Source organism: Glycine soja, chromosome 3, assembly GCF_004193775.1.
Source record: "Glycine soja cultivar W05 chromosome 3, ASM419377v2, whole genome shotgun sequence".
NCBI classification, from domain to species: domain Eukaryota; kingdom Viridiplantae; phylum Streptophyta; class Magnoliopsida; order Fabales; family Fabaceae; genus Glycine; species Glycine soja.
Window position 1 is genome coordinate 8,927 of NC_041004.1, and position 22,216 is coordinate 31,142.

General features: G+C 35.5%; 1 protein-coding gene across 3 annotated transcripts; it reads right to left on the reverse strand.

Annotated features, from left to right (window-relative positions):
* Nucleotides 1–1,849: 1,849 nt before the first annotated feature.
* LOC114405655 lies at nt 1,850–21,327 on the reverse strand. Of its 3 annotated transcripts, none has more exons than XM_028368096.1 (8): nt 21,127–21,327; nt 12,746–13,110; nt 12,507–12,680; nt 12,346–12,424; nt 12,201–12,260; nt 9,141–9,262; nt 2,407–2,499; nt 1,850–2,303 (listed from the first exon to the last, which is right to left on the reverse strand). In XM_028368096.1, exons 2-8 carry the CDS (start codon nt 13,048–13,050, stop codon nt 2,201–2,203), a joined length of 936 nt encoding a protein of 311 aa, XP_028223897.1. In that variant the 5' UTR covers nt 13,051–13,110; nt 21,127–21,327; the 3' UTR covers nt 1,850–2,200. The 3 variants fall into 3 exon arrangements, with proteins under 3 accessions (XP_028223897.1, XP_028223899.1, XP_028223900.1); XM_028368098.1 differs by having other exon boundaries at nt 2,407–2,478; nt 21,127–21,325; XM_028368099.1 differs by lacking the exons at nt 1,850–2,303; nt 2,407–2,499; nt 9,141–9,262 and adding an exon at nt 10,358–10,671 and having other exon boundaries at nt 21,127–21,326.
* Nucleotides 21,328–22,216: the final 889 nt, after the last annotated feature.

Consider the following 22,216-nt stretch of genomic DNA (forward strand, 5'->3'; position numbering starts at 1 on the left):
CCAGTATTCATTTTATTAAATCTGTGACAAACATTAACATTATAACTTGAGAAGTGTTGAACGAATCCGAACAATCAACATGTGGTTCATTCGCACCACATGCTTCTACATTTTCATAATTCATATCCGCTCGTTCAGACATTATTTCATACATCCACTCATCTTCGTCCATCTAACCAAGTCAAACAAAAAATGGCCATACAAAAAAATTAGTAATTTAAAAGAAAAAAAGGAAAATAAATTCAAAAATAAAAAATACCAAAAATAATAGACTTACGGATCAACTTGATCCGGAAGTGATCCGTACGCCCACGACAGTCGAATCACCATCTGCGTACCTTGTTTGCCGTCGCTGACCACCGCAACGCACCTTCACCTTCACCGCACCTAACCTTTCACAGCGAACCAACGAACCCGACACAATGCCGCACAAAAACCACAAAAATAGAGAAAAAAAAGCGGACAAAAATGGAGCCTATGTGCATTTCTGAAAAAAAAAATAGCTTTTATAATGAAAAAATAGGCCAGGGGCATTTTTTCCATTTATGAATTTTGTTGGGTGCACCTAGCAGCACAATTCTTTTGAAGGCAAGACTCAAGTTTAGATGGCCAAACCAAGAGAAAAATAGTACGGAAATATTTGAGGACACTTTGAATATGGAAGTCAGTCAAAAAAGTAAAAAGCGCTAAAAAAAACATGAAATTTTACGGGGATATTCATAAATTGATTGATTCAATGAGAACTGAAAAAACTGATTAAAAAACTAAAGAATAAATAAAAATTGAATGGATAAAAAATTTGAAAAACATAATTTTTTAATTGGATTGGATCAGATTTTAAATTAAAGATATAAATTGATCTCATCTAATTCAAACTAAAATTATATGTATTTATATATTTATTCATAATTTGATAATATCACATGTATTTATATTTTTTTATATTTATAAAATCATCATAGTCTATATTTATTTATAAAAAATGTATTTAATCAAAGATTATTTTTATTAACTATTTGAGTTAAGATTCATAAATATAAATATAATTTCAAATAGTATAAATTTATTTGTGATAGAGAATATATATTTTTTATTTTAATATATTTAAAAATTATACTACTATTAATTATATAATAACATAAAATATTTGATATTTTAAATTGTTTTTTTGTTATATTTATTATAAATATCATCATTTCTTTAATATTATCTGGAAAAAAAATAAAAGATTAAAAAAAAAACAATCCAATCCAAATCAAGATCAGATTAGATTAGGATATATTTGGTTTGGATTTTCTATTTTCATTTTTTAAAAACTTTTTTCATTTTCAAAATATTAAAATTCTGAAAACATGTTTGGTTTAACATCTTGTTTTCTATTTTCAGGAAATGAAAACACTAAAATCACTAAAAACATTTTGATTTTACACAAAATAAGGTTCCTATCTTTAACTAAAAACACTTAAAATGAGATTTTATTATTTTTATTTTTTTGTTATTTCTTATTTTTATTTTCACTGAATTTTTTTTAAAAAATTCAATCAAACACGTTTTCATCACTGTTTCATGTTTTCAGTAAAAATGAAAACAGAAAACAGTCACACTAAACATCCCCTTAATGTTTAGAAGAAACTGATTAAATAATGAATTTAAAAAAGTAAAGTGAATCGATCGGATGATTCTTTTTTTTTTCTTTTCTTTTCAAAATCAATCCAATCCTCAAACACCTGGGGAGAATCACGCATGATTCTGATAAACAGTCTCAAGTGGTTGTCAAGAGGGCACGTACCCAGACAATTGACAACATCGTAGGTGGTCAATTTAGGCAATTGTACACATTTGTTATTTGAATAGGGAACTGCAAAGCCATTTATTTATTTTTGAAATACTTGTACAAATCTTTGTAACACCACGCACGTCGCAATACAAGTTAATGAAGAATATACATGTTTTCATCCACAGTCAAGTCCTTTATATTCTTGCCATTTACTTTTGATTTCGATTTATAGGTTTCTGTTCTATTTATGCAATTTTTATTCCTTCCTACAATTTTTTCTCCAAATGACAACAATACGAAATAAAAGGAATGGCCATGGCCCAAAAAGTTTACCTTTTCGTATGCACAAATGCACTACAACCCTTTTTGAACAAAATGGAAAGTACAATGCATGAAATGAAATCAGCTGCAACAAGTCCCAGTTTAAATCTTGAAATATTTGTAACCATACTCAGGGCTTGTCATCCCCTCTTCCCAATCACCCATGCGGCGACCACCAAAAACAATTTGTTGGATTCCAAGATATCTGCCGCCATTTCAGATAGAGGTCAATCACAATTGCTTTTCCAAAATAACTAACAAGACAAGCATCTCTACTTTGTAACATGAAGTTTGGTATTCGAACTTACTCCGAGCTCAGGGCAGTTAGGCAGTTGAGGAGCACATCAATTGCAAAATAATCAGATGTACCCAAGTCCACCCTGTAAGATATGTATATAAAGCTAAAAGTATTAGTGTGTCTTTATCACAATGTTCTAACTTCTTCGCCAACCTAAACTTTAGTTATTATTTTACCAACCCAAATTAATCTTCATTTTCTCCAAATATTTTTCAAGACTTCTCTTCCTTCCCCTTTCTTCATCATTATCTTTTTGTCTCAATTTTTTTTCAGGAGCTTATATTTATTTTTTAACCGAGCCTTTCTGTCTATTTGCCATGATAGAGAATTAACCACAGATCCACAATGACCTAGTTAGTCCCGGAATCTAATATTGTCACCTTTGCAACAATTTTGCACCGTATATTTTTACATCTCCAGGCCAGTATTCTTACATCTTTAAGCCAATATTCTTTTTATACAGGTTTTGAATCCAATATTCTCAACCACGTGACTGACATGAAAAGGTAAGAATACTTAGTGTAGACATGCAGAGGTGATAATAATACATTAATGGACTACTTAGGTTCCTGAGGGGAAAACCCAATTAAAAAATATAAATTCAAGGACTCAATTGAAAAGGAAAAAAAATAGTGCAAAGACCTAATAACAAATTATCAAATAGTTCAGAAACTTGCGAAGTAATTTAACCTTTTTTTCTTGTTCTATTTATCCTTAGCAAAAGTATTAAACACCTCCAACAAGAAAATGCTAGAATCCTGGAAAGAATGGTTGAAAGGAATAACAAGGGACCTAGTCTTTACTTATTCTGAAAAACATTTGGAATGTTTCTTCTTTATCTCTCTTCTGGTTTGTGTCTCGGTCTCAATCATGCAATCCAAATAAATCCTAAGAAGTGCCTTGGAGAATCAAGTTAACAGTTATTTATCTATTGTTTGTTTTACTAAAATTTAATTTCTTATCTTGGTTCATTTCACGATAAATATAATTCATGTTACTGAGTTTCAAAAAAAATTAATTCATGTTACTGTTTTTTTAATTAGTTTTGTTTGAGTATACATCACCTTTTTTTTGTGGTGGGGGGGGGGGGGGGGGGGGGTAATTTTTTAATGAGCTCTGTGCATTTAATTTAATTCTGTTTACAACTTTAAGTTTTGCGACCCATTATTTGCTATAAAATTGTGAAGAGTAACTCCTTGTGATTAACTGAAATCAATAAAAGATTATGTAACTAATTTCGAACTTTATCTTTTGATAGAAATTTTGCTGGAAAACATTTGGATTGTTTAGAGTTTATGCAAATTCGTATTATTTTTTGTGAATTTATCATAATTCTCAACATGAGAAATTAACCATTTTTTAATGACAGCTTATAAAGTATACGGTGAATATTCTACAATATATCAAATTAGTAGAGAATTTTTATTTAAAAAATATATACCCTATTATGATTTTATATTCTTCTACATTTATTTATTCAAGTAAATGGCATTGTTTATTAGTTATTAATTGTGCGTATAGAAACTTATTAAGTCACTTGAAACTAAAGGAGAAATTCCCTCCTTTTTCTCTCAGCTTTTTTATTTCAAAAAAGACATATATATAGAGTACAAGATGGAGAGAGAAGGGCAGTGACAGTGACAACTCACTGCTGCCCTTCTGAAAAGCTTACTAACAAAGCTATCTAATATAGATAAAATACAAGGATACCCAACACTCCCCCTCAAGCTGGAGCATATAAATCATATGCACCAAGCTTGGAACATACAATCTGAATTTTAGGTCCTCTTAAGGACTTAGTCAAAATATCTACTGGCTGATCATTAGAACCAATGAACTCAGTGACAATCTCCTTGGACAGAAGCTTCTCTCGAATGAAATGACAATCAATTTCTATGTGCTTAGTTCTTTCATGAAAAACTGGGTTTGAGGCAATATGAAGAACAGTCTGATTATCACAATACAACTTCATTGGCAGCTCTTCACAAAACCTCAATTCCTGCAGAAACTGTTTAATCCACATGAGCTCACAAGTAACCATAGCCATAGATCGATATTCAGCTTCTGCACTGGACCGAGCGACAACTGTCTGTTTCTTGCTTTTCCAAGAAATAAGATTTCCTCCAATGAAGACACAATAGTCTGATGTAGACCTTCTATCCATGGGACAACCAGCCCAATCAGCATCACAATATCCCGATAGTTGTGTATTACCCTTGTCTTCATACAATAACCCTTGACCAGGAGCTTTTTTAATATATCTCAGAATACGCATGACAGCATTCCAATGGTCCAAATGAGGATTCTGCATAAACTGGCTAACCACTCCCACAGCAAAGGAGATATCAGGTCTGGTAATGGTAAGGTAAATGAGTTTTCCCACAAGCCTCCGATATCTCTCAGGATCAGGATAAACTTCACTTTGATCTGCCATGAGCTTCAGGTTTGGATCCATAGGACTTTCAACAGGTTCACAATTCTGCATACCTGTTTCTTCTAAAATGTCAAGAGCATACTTTCTCTGAGAGATCACAACACCATCTCCTGATTGAGCTACTTCAATACCAAGGAAATACTTCAAAGGACCCAAATCTTTGGTCTGAAAATGACTGAATAAGTGCTCTTTTAGCTGGGTGATCTTAGTAGTATCATTCCCTGTAATCACTATATCATCAACATAGACAATTAGATAAACACATTTTTCAGGGGATGTATGACAATAAAATACAGAATGATCAGCTTCACTTCGTTTCAGTCCAAACATGCGGACAACATGACTAAATTTACCAAACCAAGCGCGAGGAGATTGCTTCAACCCATAGAGAGATCGGTGAAGCTTACAAACAAGACCGTACTCCCCCTGAGCAACAAACCCAGGAGGTTGCTCCATATAAATATCCTCCTCAAGATCACCATGGAGAAAGGCATTCTTAATATCAAGCTGATGGAGGGGCCAGTGACGGATAGCAGCCATAGCAAGAAACAGACGAACAGTGGTGAGTTTGGCGACAGGAGAGAAAGTATCACAGTAATCAATGCCATATACCTGTGTGTAGCCCTTAGCCACCAAGCGAGCCTTAAGCCGATCAACCTTACCATTGGGCCCAACTTTAACAGTGTAGACCCATCTACAACCCACAGTGGTCTTACCAGGAGGAAGAGGAACAAGCTCCCAAGTACCATTATCTTCAAGAGCCTGCATCTCATCAACCATAGCCTGTCTCCAGCCAAGATGATCAAGTGCCTCACGGACAGTGGAAGGAATAGTAATGGAGGCCAATGAGAAAACAAAGGAACTATATGAAGGAGACAGACGATGGTAACTTAAGAAATTATAAATAGGATGAGGATTACGAGTAGAGCGAATACCTTTCCTGATGGCAATGGGCCAATGTGTGTCAGAATGAGAAGAAGAGGTGGAAGGAGCCATGAGCGGAGGACTGGTTGAAGAAGAACGAAAATCATGGGGAGAAGCTTCAGGTACTGGAAATCCAATCTGCGTTGTCCTGGGTTGATCTGTAATCAGAGGTGAAGATACAACTTCAGGTGAATCCGGTGAGGAAGAGGGACCAACAATGACATTTTGGTCGGAGTCATCTAGAGGATAAGGAGAAGGAATAGGGAGAACTTCCTGAAGAGATGAAGAATGGTCTTCGGAAGGTGAGAAGAATGGTGTGTCTTCAAAGAAGGTTACATCTGCATACATGTAGTATCTTCTCAGGGTCGGAGAATAACATTTGTAACCTTTTTGAAGACGAGAATAACCCAAGAAGACGCATTTAACTGACCTAGCAGAGAGTTTGTCTAAACCAGGAGACAAATCATGGACAAAACAAGTACAACCAAACACTTTAGGAGAGACATGAAATAGTGGATCATGAGGGAAGACGATTGAGTGAGGGATTTGGTTTTCAAGAGAAGAAAAGGGCATCCTATTGATTAGGAAACAAACAGTAAGCACTGGATCTCCCCAATAATGTGTAGGAACATTTGAATTTAACATTAGGGAGCCTGCAGTTTCAAGAAGATGACGATTCTTCCTTTCTGCTATGCCATTTTGTTGTGGTGTGTGAGGACATGTAGACTGATGTAGAATACCCTTGGAAGACAAAAAAGAAGAAAGATCATGAGAGAAATATTCTTTAGCATTGTCACTCCTGAAAATTTTAATTGTTTTTCCAAACTGATTCTCAATCTCATGATAAAAAGACACGAATATAGGCAAAAGTTCAGATCTGTCTTTCATTAAATAAACCCAAGTACATCTGGAGAATTCATCAATGAAGGTTACAAAATATCGAAAATCAAAAGATGTAACACGACTTGGTCCCCAAATGTCAGAATGAATGGTAGAGAAAGCCGAGTTACATCTTTGTACAGTTTGAGGAAATGACGACCTGACATGTTTTCCTAGTTGACAAGACTCACAATCTAAGACTCGAAGATTCTTGAGACTAGGAACCATCATCTTCAATTTTGGTAAACTTGGGTGACCTAGACGATCATGCAAAAGTTTGGGCTTTGAGATTGCAAAACAAGCCCCAGGTGGACTGGATTCCAAGTAGTAAAGTCCTTGTGATTCATGTCCTTCTCCAATCAGTCGCCCCGTCCCATGTTCCTGAATAACAAACGAATTAGCTGTAAAGGTTACTGAACAATTTAACGAACGCGTTAACTGACTTAATGAAATTAAATTATAGGGACACTGAGGAATGAATAACACAGAATTCAATTTCAGAGAAGGAGATAATGAAACTTGACCACTTCCTTGAGACACAACCTTGGAACCATTGGCTACAGTAACGTGGTGAGAAATTTTTAGAAAAGAGAAGGATGAAAAGGAGGATTTGTTACCAGAAATATGATCAGAGGCACCTGAGTCGAGTATCCAAGGACTAGAACCTTCAATGGATTGAGAGATACAGGCTATTGAAACACATGGTACAGATGAGGATTGAGCTTGGTTGCTGGGTTTCTCGAATTTAAGCTTCAAATACTCCTGATACTCCTCATCAGAAAATCTAGACTCTGCTTTCTCTGAACAAGAGACCTGTGCGACCTTGTCGGGAAACCCATGCAACGAATAACAATTCTCTTGGGTGTGACCCATCCTCTTGCAATAAGTGCAATGAGGACGTCCACCCCTTCCACTGCGACCTCCTCTGTTGTTGCGGCTACTCCCTCTTCCTCGAGACGCAACCATGGCTGACGTCCCCACTCCATTAGTAGGATTCTCATCCTTCAATAAATAAGGCACGCGGAGAAGCCTAGTGATGAGGGAATCCATCGATGGAATCTGGTCTCCAGCAAGTACTTGATCAAGCACATGATCAAAGTCTGAATGCAAGCTTCTCAAAATAAGAACCATGTAGAACTTGTCAAGTTTCCTATTCACTTCTTCTAATGAATCAGCTACAAGGAACTTTCTCAGTTCTTCCACGGCAGCTCGAGCCTTACCCACATGAGCGATCATGTCATGACTGGTTTGCTTAAGGGCTGTAACTTTCATGGTTGCATCAAACAAACTTTGGATATCATTGGCAAAGATTTCTTGGGCTTTCTTCCAAAAGGAACGACATGATTTAAATGATCGAAGGATTTCCAAGATATCCGGCTCAACTGATTGCCATAACACGGCACACAATTGATAATCAAGCTTCTCCCATTCAGATCTTTTATCATCTGAAACAGAATCTGAGGTTTTCTCCAAGTGGTCATGGTGTCCTTGACCAAGGAACCACAACTCCACGGAAGCAGACCACGAAGGGTAGTTTTTCCAGTTCAGCTTTGCAGTGGTGATGGTTGGGGTCCCGGAGAATGAAAAAACAGGTCCAGAGGAGGCCATTTAAGAGCCAAACAGCAAATCCTAACACACAAGAGAGGAAAACACACAAGAGCTGACCAAACAACTTGCCGGAAGAAGGAGGTGAGGCCTGAAACGCACCCAGGAGGCGACAACGAAGCTGCCGAGACCGGAAGGGGCAGCTTCCGACGCCGGCACGGCGGCGCGTGAGCTGCACGCGCCGGAAAACGCGCGAGGAAGAAGCGGCGTGTGGCGGCGCGTGGAGCGTCCGATGGCGGCGCAAGTTCCAGGGGTGGATCACGCTTTTCGAGGCGATCCGAATCCTGGTAAAACTTCGTACCCCATTGCCCGGAGGCTCTTCGCTATGCGAAGGTATGGGCGATCCGAATCCTGGTCTCGCCGGAAAAATCCGTCGGAGACGGCGGCCGGCGACGGCGAACGGCGACGGAAGACGACGGTCGGAACCAGCTCTGGTACCAACTTGAAACTAAAGGAGAAATTCCCTCCTTTTTCTCTCAGCTTTTTTATTTCAAAAAAGACATATATATAGAGTACAAGATGGAGAGAGAAGGGCAGTGACAGTGACAACTCACTGCTGCCCTTCTGAAAAGCTTACTAACAAAACTACCTAATATAGATAAAATACAAGGATACCCAACAAAGTCTATACTCTTCTTTAAAAGATGCCACGGCCTTTTAGATACTAAAAGCTTCGTGAGATTAAAGAAAACTTCTCAACTTTTCAATATCTAATTAGATGAGTTTTACAGCGAATTTAATACTTTTAATATTGAATTTTAATTGCATAAACTTATTTTAAAAAAGCTTATTATAGTTTAAATTTATCTTTATCAGTAAATATTTTTAACCCCCGTGCATTTTAAGGTCATAAAACAAGTTTTTTATTTTAGTTTTAAAGAGTCGAGTTCTAGAGCTAATACCAAACACGTCCCCAATTTTCCTGGAACTCAATATCACTGATATCATGGAAAGATGACGGCATCACTTTGAAACCTTTATCTGCATCATATAAAGGATCATACTCCACTGATGAATTAGCCAGCTGTCATAAATTCAAGATACTTCAATGCTTGTTAAAAGGTAACGACTACAAGTAAGAAACTAGAAATAGAATACAATGTCACGACTCAAAGCTAATCCAGGCATATCATGGTTATAGCATCTAGCACTAAGCTAAAATGGACAATATTTCCAAACACAAAAATCAATTAAAATTATTTTTGTTGTCAGGATTAAGTCAATATAATTTAGAGCGATGTTAGTAATATACTTTGATACTCTTTTAAATGCACTCTTTACTATTACCTAAAATTTATTGAGAATCACAAAATAATATGGGTATTACTCTTAGTTTAATGAGTCTGGTGATTTCTTAGTTTTCAATAGATTTAACCAATAATTGTGTTTTAGGGTCTTAGGAAATATGTTACTAAGATAAATGCTAATCAATGTCTTTTGGACATCGATTAAGGAACTAAAAGGATAAAAAAAATTATTGAAATGCAAAAATTTGTGTTGTTCATAACTTTTTTACCTTCCCTTATAATTTTCATAATTAATATTTTTTTCTTTTAATTCCTTAATCAATTCCTTAATCAATGTCTTAAGGATACTGATTAACAAAACCATATTATTAATATTCCTTTTAATTCCTAGTTGTTTTGGAAACATAAAAAGAAAATAATCCTAGAACATAGTATTGTTGCCAATAGATATCCAAGCACTAATATTCAAGTCAAATACTGCTAACATGCGACTATGCATATTCAGAAGCCTAAATCTAACAAAAAAATTATCATAATGTGCATGTGTTTACATTTCATGTTCCAAAACAAATTCTCGTCCTTTTAACTTCTTTATCCACACTCATTCACTACTGAAGTGGGAACCCTTGTTTACTTTTCACTACATCCAGCAAGTGATGCAATACCTCTTGCTCATTTGACATTGGACTTGAGTCATACAATGCATTGATTCCAAGCAGCCTAACATTAACAATCTCACCCATTCACTCATGTGATAGAGATTCAACATTCGACAAAGACTTACATTGGTTATTGACGGCCTAACACAATCCTCAACTTTTATTTTGGGACCTGCTATATGAAGATTTACAAGAAAGCCCATCATGGCAGTAGATACAACTAAAAAAATTCATTGGAATGGTGGGAGAAAAGGTACACAACTAGAAGAGCAACGTGAAATGTTGCATAGCCGAAGAGTAGACACAGTAACACAATTAAAAAGATTCGTTGTAGGAAGAAAGAAAGACATTGGTACTAACAGTCACTGCCTAGAATTATCTATGGAAATTTTTCTCCAAATTCATCGACAATGACATTTGGAAGATTCAATCAACATTACCATCAAGTTTATACATGCGGTCCAAGAAGACTGAGAAACATGTCTAGAATATGAAAATAATCCATCACATAATGGCTTGCGGACAGACTAGAACACAACAAAACACAAGATAAAACCAATTCAAATAGGAAAACAAAATATAAATGTGTTGAAATACAATAACCCACACAGACAAAAGCTAATCCGAGGTAAACACAAAAACTAAAGCAAGAATAGAATAAGCTAGAACAGAGAGTTAGTGTCATACTGGATTGATAATACAGTAAAGCATGCAAGTACAACCAAACATTGATGGCTTTAAAACTAGCTGAATAAGTTTTACCACTCAGCTGACTAATTTATTTTTATTCATTAGTACTACATAGATAATCAATTCAATGCTAACTACAATTTACAAGATAGCAATTAAGGTATCACTACTTCCTAATATGCATTGAACCTAGCTATACAAAGTATTTAGGCTATTTGGGAAGAAAAGAAAAACAACATTAAAAGTGTTCTTATTTACACTAAAAAAACTCCTATTTCCAATGGGTTTCCAGGAACAGTCTTCCATCTCCTAACTAATTCGCAAGCCTATTTATTCGCAACCTCTGGATGTGACAGTGATATCCCTTTTTGAATAAATAAAAAGTCAATAAACATTGGCAAAACATGAATGGTTGAAATCAAAACTGTAAGATTCCCAGGAGAAGAGGGAACAAATAGGCTTGAGCTTGGTTGGAAAGGTCAAATTAGGAAATTATTGAAGAACACTAGGCCAAGGTGATGCTCTTACAAGTGCAGATCAAGGTGCAACATCAACAGATACTTCAGGCTGCACAAGGTGTGTGCAACAAGGTTAAGGACATTGTTCTAGTTATGGACTGATTCAAGGGAGGAGAATCTCTTGGTGCAGGCACCCACTTCAGTGGCAGTTTGGACAGTACAGCCCCAAGCATGGTAGCCATGGCCAAGGTTAATGCATAGTTTGTGGAATTCATATAGTCATGGGACAGAGATACCATGACAAGGAGGACATACAAACAAAAGTGAATTTTATATCTTAGAGAACATAACCCAGTGGATGCTGGTCATGCTGGATGAAATCAGGCTCCAATACTACATTGAAATTATTGAGAAAAAAAGCAGAATGAGAGAATAGATAATGATATGATATGTGATCATAAGACCAATGTAATACTTATTCTGGTAAGAATGTTAACAAAATGACAAATATTTTAGTATTAGTATGTATGGATGAGGGATGTCCCCCCCCCCCCCCCCCACTTATATACTCTATCTTTGCATTATCTCTAGCTGATAAGAGGCTTGTTTTTTCCCATAATATAAATAAATAAACTTAAACCACAGGTTTTCAGAATCTCAGTACACTTCCTCCCGTGCAAGGGATAAATATAAAAATGGAGCCAGAACATAAAGGATTTCAAGTCAACACTCAACAGACTCGAAATATTTATTATATGATTTCATTATAAGAAACATATCGGTAAATGTAACATGTGTTAAGGTATTGGATGCCAACGAAAACTAAAGATATAACAAATAGTGATGGAAAAGAGAAAATAACCATGGAATAAATAAATAAAGGGAAGGAGAAGTGAGCATGGCCTAACCTGCAAATTTGAAGAATTAAAGGCACCAAGACGACCCATGACATACCATGATTGAATAACCTGCATATTCTATCGTATATGAATAAAACAGAAAGATTTTATAAATAAATATTAAAAGTAAAAAATGTAAGTGAAACACACTTACATTACCAATTAGATTAACATCCCGATCTGATGGTGATCCAAACAATTCAAACCAGATATATGAATCAAGTGGATTGAAGCTGTAAGAGTAATATATGATGAGATGAAATGATAGATCCATAGCAATATTTATATAGTGAGAGAAGAGAAAAGGAATAATACTCTCTGAAGGTGACTTTGAAAGCAAGGACGGATCCTGTTTTAGACTTTTGAAAGTCTCTACCCTTCTTTCTAACCCTATCTTCGACTCGTTTCCTCATGAGTTCTGGGTTGCCAATGCTATCTCCGAGAACGGCACGAAGTTCAGCATCGTCTTTGCAAGCGTTTTCTAGGACTCTGCAACCATTTATTTAGTTAGATTCATAGAAGCATTCATTCAATTGATGCATCAACTTACTTACTTTGCCCAAGCAGGGTAGTTGTTAAGACGGTCGTATTCTCGCTGTCGTTTCTCTTGGCGAATTCTAAGCAACCTGCGATCTCTGGCGGTAGTTCCTGACCCTTTGATGCCTTCTTCTTCTAGCTTTCTTCCATTGCTGCTACTGCTAGTGTAAGAGTGAGAGTTATCATCGGAGATAGCAGAAACAGAAACAAGCACAGGCCGGAAACTCCTTTTGGTAGTTGAGGAAGGGAACCAATAGCCCATTCCCATGGATTTCACCTCCGCCCACTGCCAGCAGCAACTATATCCAGACATGCCCGCCATCCCTATCTTCACCCCTTCTGCTGCTTTATTTTCTTGCTCTTCTTGTCTATTTTTCAAATACTAACATATCCAATGGACAATTTATTTTTATTAGATTCAATACTGCTATATTAACAGTAAAAATATTATACTGTTACATTCGGCTACCAATCAGAAATTTTATTTAGTGTTAAAAAAAATATATTTTTTATAAAAATATCATTTTTTACAAAATATATCAAATCATAAATCATAGGGAAGAATCAAAATACCTATATTTTTATAAATTATAATTGTTATTTATATATTTTTATATTTTAAAAATGTATTTATTAATTATATTCATGTAAAAAAAATCTTGTGGAGACAATTTTTTTCATATTCTGATTCTAATAATCTTCTTGGCTTAAATTCACTTATGGTTCCTATAAAAATTTAATTACATATTTAGTCATCAACCTTGTCAAAATTGAAAATTTTTTATCCATCAATAGTCTACCATCCAAAATTAAGCGATAAATTTTGATGTGATTGGATTCTCAAGCTACCCAAGCCAATGAGTGCCCGCCCCCTGTATTGTCCAAGACCCACAAATATTACATGTCATCCCACGTGATACTCAAAGACACATATTTATCCTCCACGTCAGCCCTACTGTAGGAGCGCAGACGCTTGACCCTTAGTAGTCAAGCTTCCCAACAAATAGGTTATATTTAACCTAACTATTATTCAAATATATTTGAATATCTTGTCTATTAACAAATGTTAAATTATCTATAACGTCATATTATCTACAAGGTACGAATATCATAGTTTACCTTTATCTGTAATTCAAATAATAATCTCTAACATTATCTTTAAGCTATTGGTTATTATCTATAAGCCATGAATTATCTCCCCTTACAAACAAGGACTTGTACCCTTGCTCATCTACTATAAATATAGGTTCCATCGAATCCCACCTGCTCTCACACACTCAACACACGACAACAAGAAAATAGAAGCAAGCATGCATACACATAATTTAACAAGAACTACATAATAGATTCTTAGGTCAACTTGTATAGGACAGAGCACATGCACACCATGTAGAATAGCAACGAAAAGCTTAAGGAAGAAGGGAGAACGCACCAACAGGCTAGTGTGCCCACCATGGGAAAGTTAATTAAGAATGTTAGATATCTTTGCTTTTAAATTAATGGCCAAGATTTTTTCATTTTTCTCCCTTTTACCTGGTTTACCCCTCCTTCTACATTTTCTTCAGTTAGAATTTAGAAGCCACAACACCCTCCCCTTTCGCTGCAAACCACACCATCATCACGGCTGCTGCGAGACTCAGCTTCGTTCAAATATTATGTTACATTCATCTGTCATTGCAATTCGTTCGATCCAAAGCAAAACAACCAAAAACTAAAGGCAAAACCAAATACAAAAATATTGATCTATCCCTTTGGTTAAAAGATGATAATTTCGCAAACAAATCAGAAATCACAAATCAAAATGGGATCGAGAAAACCTGAAACTGAAACATGTTCAATCAGACAAAGAGGGGACTCTCTTTCAGAAACCGAAATGGGATCGAGAACGGGGGTTCTATCATTCCTTCCCTTTTTTCTTTTCTTTTCTTCCACTACCGCAGCAAGCACCATTCTCCCATTCTCTCTCCTTTGCCGTCAACAAGGAAGATGAAGATGGCCATGGAAAAGGAAGACGAAGACGGCAATAACAACGTTCTTGTCACGTAAGGGTTGATCTTGCAAAAGATTTGGAGTACAGAGGCAGCGTTGAGTTGCTAGGCAACAAGGTGGGGAGAGAAAAATTGATAATACAAAATTTATTTTAAAAATAAAAGAACATTTTAACATTAAAATGAAAATAAATAATAAAAAAAATCTCGCATCAAATGATTTATTTTCTTATTTTCAATTCTCATATCTTATATTATAGAAATTTATATTATAGAAAAATCTTATGCATTTATTTTTATATATATTATAATTAATTTGAATATTTACTTTTGAATGATGGAAAACTATAAATTATATACTAAAAAAAGAATAATTTCATACTCATTGAGCAATTTTAGATAAAGATAGAAAAGACCAATAAAATCAATAATGTCTAAAATTCTCTATATGTTTTTCAATCGAGTTTTTACCTTAGTCACTCTCTTCTTTCTTCCAATTCTCCCAAAATTTTTGGTTAAATACCAAAGAGTCCTCCTTAGCATTAATAAGAGCCTTTAGAATAGCACCCTGGTTATGAGTACATGCAGTCTTAACCAAAGTTGGGTACTTTTTATAAGTATATTAGGTAGCATCAAAACAAAAGGGTTTATCACCTTTATAATGAGGAAATCCTCTACACCAGAGAAGAAGAGGGTTATGGTTGAAGTGAAGAGGGAGAATTTCAACAACTGCCTATAGGAATTGGAGCCACCAAGCTAGGTCCCTTAAAGTGTGATCAAGCTGCTTATGGATGTTAATTCCCCTTAATTTGGTTATGTTCTATTTGAACTTCCCTCCAACCTAGTCCAAAGTAATGAGATTATAGTCATCTATATTGGTAGCAACCATAGAGGCTCGATTATGAGAGAGAAGGCACTCTGTCTTTTCTGACAAAACCATGATGTCATTGAAATCAGCCATCAACAGCCATGGGTGATGAAAGTAGTCCTCAAGATTTTCAAATGCTGCTAAAAAACGCTTCTTTCTATCATATTATGATGAGCATATACTCTTGGACAAATCCAAGTCCTACCTCCAAAAGATAGCAACAAAGATATGACCTATTTTACAAAGTCCGCCACTTGGAACATGAGTGGGAAATATTACCTTTTGAGAGCCCAAAACCCTCCAGAATGGCCTAGAGCCTATTGAATCTTTAAGTGCACATGCTCTATGTGTTCCCAAAACCTCGAAACACACTAGCAAACTATGTGCAAACTTAAAAAAAAAAAAGATCAAGTGAATACCTTCAAACTATCTTATGAAGGTGACACTAGTTTCTTTTGCCAGCGATGCCCCCAACATTCCTTTTGATTATCATACAATCTTTGAATATGTCTAAGGCGTTTATATTTCTTGTCTCCATCCTTGCATTGTGGACCCTCTGGTGCTTTAATCATCTTCCCATGATTATGGGATTCTTCACATAAATAAATATTCTCTCCTACAATTACAATATTTCGACCCTTATCAATCTAGAAATAAATATCATGTAATATATGATATTGATTATGTTTGATATTCTTTCTCTTTTCCCGCTAGATCTCCTTGGCTTTTTTCTTTAGTAGGATTTATGCCATTATTTTTCATAACATTCTTTATATTTTGCACCGTTAACCACTCTTCATGAAGCATATCCCCCAATGTTTTCGCCCGTATTAATTGCATTAGGTTTTTGGTCAAGTTGTTGGTTCATTTCATGCTCCATTTTTGCCTCTGCCGTTGGTGGCGGCGAAGCTGCCTAGATCGCTAGATTTGCATGGACTACCTTTCAGCAAGATGAAACAGCATGCCCATAGCCACCGCAACTCACACACAACAAATGCAAACATTTATATTCCACTTTGAACCAATGCTCTTTGAACCAAAATTTCCCCACCACTTATTCATCTAAATTTATCTCTACAGTATCCTTGCAAACTTTCCTCTTGGCACATCAATTGTCCTCAAGTCCACCTTTACCAGTCTACCCACTACTATTGCCAAGGCTAAAAAGACACTATCATCATAGTATTCCATTCCTAGACTGGGAAAGTGAATCTAGATAAAGTTTTTTATATCAATTTTTACCTCTAGTGAAATGAAGTTTGTAAACCATTCTCGTACTGCTAAGTAATGACAAAAAATTTAACCATGGGCCTTCAGAAGTTGCCTTTTCTCAATCAGTTGGCAAATCGAGCTTGACTAAACAAAGCCACGCCCAATATACATGATATTGAATCCTCCCACTAACTTTCGTACAAACTTCAACTTGACCTTAATGGTAAGGAAATAATGAGTCCCACTGATATTCCTAGAAGTTTCATGATGATTGCATCTTGACTAGTCGCTCTAAGTGATTACACCATATTTTCAATAATATAACAATGTGACTTCAGTTTATTGCCATCCACGTACTCAATCTTAAACAAGTTATGACCAATGAGATCAGTCTTCTCTCTTCTTTGAACATGATCATTCTTTCCTAACACCTTGTCACAAAACGAAAATAAATGTGTTGGCTGGTGATAGTTGAGTAAGCGTTTTTTCTCTCCCTAGAAACCTCTTTCATTTTTCTGATCTTTTGACTCTACGTTTTTTCTTAGAATGTAATCCCTAAATATTTCTAACTCTTCTAAAAAAGAACAAACTTCTTATTTATTTCAAAACTTTTATTCTTTCATTCATTGTACAACTAAGACACATTCTTCACATTTATTAGTTATCATTGAACCAACCTTGAATATCTTTAAGTAGATTTTTTTTAAGAATCTAAAGATTGAAGCCTAAAGAGGTTTGAAAAATAATACTTTGAATATTAAGTTTATATATGCTTGTCAAATAATACTTGAAGTTGAATAATGAGGCATAATTTTTTTATAAAGTAATTTTTTTTTTTGATCGGCTTTTTATAAAGTAAATGATATAGTACGTGAAATCCTTGAGTTGTCATTAGCCAAGGATTGAATGTAATATTGGGTTTGTGGGAGTGAATGTAATATTGAAGGATTTCTAATTGATTTGTAGTTGAACACGTAAATTTATCCAAAAGCAAAGGCTTGAATGCTTGATTGTATTTTCAAATACTATAGAGAGTAAAAGCTAAATACCTTGGTCGTGTAGTCAAAGTAGTTAAATAACCGCACATTATAGAGCAGTACCTGACCCCTATATGCTATAATGGTACAGCAAAGCAGCTACTATACCAAAGCAAATAGTTTCTGTATAACATGCTCAAAACTAAAGTACTCAAATCAAAACTGGAGAAACAGTGTTGGGCTTGGTTGGAAAAGGATGAAAGAGAGGTGGAGGGACAGGAAAATGCAAAGGGTACAAAGACAAACAAAGCATGAACAGATGTTTTGCTGCTGGAAACTTGAGAGAGCAAAGTGCACAGAGTGAGAAACAGGCATATGCGGCTTCACGATGCAAAAACAAGGGTGAAGTAGTGGCAATATGCTGTAGCAGGGGGTGGGCTATGCAATTTCCTTGTGTTTATGAGAAGAGTAGGCTTGAAATTCCTATGGCTCACAATGTGTGATGAGTTTGTGTAATAAAGAACAGAGGCTGCTAATCCTAAAATGCCTCAATGCATGGATGGGTATAGGACACCAAAAATCCTCTTAACGAGTAAATAAGGTACAATTAGGGATGGGCAAAGAAGATATTTCAAATTTTTCAATATCTAGAGCGTAGCAGTCATTCCAGCTATCCAGGTTGTGATGCTACGATTTAGATGCCAATTTAGCCAGCCACAAACATACATGAAATACAACTAGCTTTTGAAAGCAGTTGAGACATGCTCTCAACTGCTCCATCATGATAGCACCACTATAAGCCAGTACTAATAACTATGAGAGTTATGAGTTCTTTATTTTTTTTTTCAGTTTTATCCTTGTGATAAAAAGTTGAATGGGTACTAATAAAAGCAAATAGATAACATGGAAAAATACCCCAAATTGTACCTAATTTCAGACCAACAGAACAAGAATATTCAGGAGATGGGTCAGCAGACGGACAATGGGTGGGAGTGGAACTTTAAATGGAGAAGACACTTGTTTGACAGAGAGCTTGAAATGGCAGATTGCTTCCTTAATGATGTTGCTGGCAGCTGTATTCAGATCCACAAAAAAGATGAGTGGATCTGGAAAACAGAACCTAGTGGACAATATTCGGTAAGAAGCGCCTATAATATGCTCAAAGGAGTGGATGTTGAGGAGGATAATGTGTGGATGTTTGAGGAGTTATGGAAGATACGAGTCCCAACTAAAATTACTATTTTTGCATGGAGGTTATTAAAGGAGAGACTACAAACAAAGACAAGCTTGAGGAGGAGAAGGGTGGCAATTAGTGACACATTATGCCCATTCTGTGGGAATTCAGAGGAGAACGAAGCACATGTATTTTTTATATGTGATAGAATACTTCCTTTATGGTGGAAATCTATGACATGGGTCAACATTCATGGAGCTTTTCCGCAGAAACCGTGGCAGCACTTTTCCCAGCACGCGTTCTGTTTGCCTAACAGAATTCGTGTTAACAGATGGAGAAGTTGGTGGTTGGCCCTCACATGGACAGTGTGGCAACACCGGAATAAAATCATCTTCTCAAATGAAACTTTTGATGGTAACAAGTTAATGGAGGATGCTATTTTTACACTGTGGACATGGCTGAAGAGCTTTGAGAAGGACTTTGCTTTCACCTACAGCTATTGGTCGTCTAACATAGCATCAGGATTTGTCTTTTCAGGGGGGTAGAAATCATAGACAGTGGGAGCAGTAGATCTTTGTAATACCTAGCTATGGTTCCTTGCGAGACTGACCTCAGTCTGAGCCTGGAACCATGTTGCTGGCAAGTCAATCTAATTACATGTACTGTTTTGTACCTCTGGTACTCACAATATATATAAATATAATTTATCTTTGCTGATCAAAAAAAAAAAAAAAGCAAATAGATAACTACATGGATGCCCATACACGTATTTAACCATTTCTATTAGCTTGACTATTTTAGAAGCAAATTTGATGAGTTTCAATGTGGTCTCAACAATCATAAGCATAGGAATAAGGTTATTTTCATGAATGCTCCATTCAATGGCAGTAAGTTGCTGGAAGATGCACTGTTTTTGGCATGGACATGGTTCAGAGCAATGGAGCAAAACTTTACAATCCATTTCAACTATTGGTCTAGCAATCTACCAGCTGGTTTTCTGTAAACTAGGGTGACACCAGCTGTGGTTTTGTAATTTTTGTCGCTTATTAGTAGGCTAGTAAGCTCCTATCAGTCTGTATTCAGCCTGATTTGAGGATTTACTAGCCTTACTTACATACTCTTGTATCTATAGTACCTCTGATACTCCCTCATATATCAATATATATTAATTTTGCTGACCAAAAAAAAAAAATAATCACATTTCTCAGCATTTTAAATATATTCAAGCTGGAACCACGCATTCACATTCCTAAACAATGATCAAATTAAGGTATGTTTAGAAGAGCTTATTTAAAGTTTACTTGGGCTTATCTGCCCTTCTCTAAGTGTTTGCAAAAACTTATGAAAATAGCTTATGATATGTCCATAAGTTGTTTTCAACTTATTTCAATAAGCATTCTAGGATAAATGATGAAAACAACTTATATCTAATGTGAAAATAGTTTAAACTGATTTCTTCAATTATAAAAATAGATTATATGATATCTAAGTGCTTATACAATAATAGACAGACTCAAGTTTAAAAGAGAAAGAAAAAACCAGCATGTATGAGGAAGAAGTTTGCTAAACATGTATGGCGCATTTGGCTAAAATGTAGTGCTTAGTACAATCTCAAATACATTGTCATTTTTTAAGGTGTTCACAGTAGATGCACTAGAGAAAATTTAATAATACAAGTGATAATGTAAAAAGTTACTCCCAGGATATATCAATTGACCTGCTTTAATTACTTGTACAGATGACTTGTAAGTTTTAATGGGTGGTTTATAAAGTACAGAAACAATAATAGACAGACTCAAGTTTAAAAGAGAAATAAAAAAACCAGCATGTATGAGGAAGAAGTTTGCTAAACATGTATGGCGCATTTGGCTAAAATGTAGTGCTTAGTACAATCTCAAATACATTGTCATTTTTTAAGGTGTTCACAGTAGATGCACCAGAGAAAATTTAATAATACAAGTGATAATGTAAAAAGTTACTCCCAGGATATATCAATTGACCCGCTTTAATTACTTGTACAGATGACTTGTAAGTTTTAATGGGTGGTTTATAAAGTACAGAAACAAAATTCTTGCTGCAGGGATTACACGAAGAAAGAAAGAAACAAACAAACAAAGTTACAGAGGCATGGCATGAACCAAAATCGATAAGATAACAAGAGAGAGGGAAAAAGGAAAACCTGGTCTGAATTTGACAACAAAGGAAGACTTCAACTACCAAAAGCCAATGCCAGTGAATGGGGAGAGAAGAGTGTACTTATGACTTGGAGATTGAAGTGCGAACAAACCGGGGTTCTTGGTACTGAGGTTTGTCAAGGCATAGGTTCTTGGTACTGATGTTTGATTCTAAAATTTGGGATGCTAGCACTCGGGGTTGGTAATAGGTAAACCGGATTAGGTTGTGCTGTGGGATGTGAGCTGAAAATATAACCCATATGGACAGGCCCATGTCTAACATACATTTTTTTCTTCTTCTCACCCTCTACTTCTTTAGCTTTTTGTAAAATTAGTTTCCATAAATTTTGTTGTTTAATTTTATATAATAGTTTCCGTTAAAGACATTTTTATCAAAAAAAAATAAAGGTGAGGGTGCCAAGATCAAACAAGTATCAATATCATGGGCCTTATGGACATAAGCATAAGCTAAGGGAACTGCTCTATAAAAAACAAATATATATTTAGTCTTATTAGTTATCACAATTTCATAAAGACTACAACTATTAGGACTCTGGTATATCATAAAAAACATAGAAGCAAGATTTTTTAATTTATTACCTAGCATGGTAGTTAATTGTGCGCAATATTGATGCTATTGTACCCGAGCGTCACACATGGCACCCTACTTCTTCTCCAAGCATCATCATATCCCACCTGGGCGTTGTGGTTGGAACGATGTTTTTCACAGTCAAAATGGTGGTCAGAGTGGGGAAATCGTGCTATAATGCAGTTCTGCAATTTCTATTGACTGTTTGCTCTCATGGCTGTACTCAGTGTTAGTGGGTCAAAAAAGAGAGATACTCAATTTACAACCCTAACTCTAAATGACACAATCTTTGTTTTTTGGCTATTTTCACTCTAGTGTTTTATTTCCAATACAAATTTTATTTGGACTTAGACCGTCAGTTTTAAAATTGTTTTTTGGACTGTCAATTTTAACTATTAGACCCTTATTTGTATAACTTTCTTACCTTTTTTACTCAAAATTCAAATTTAGATGCATTATAATCAAGTTTTATTTTCTAATCGAATTTAAATAGAGATATTTTCTAA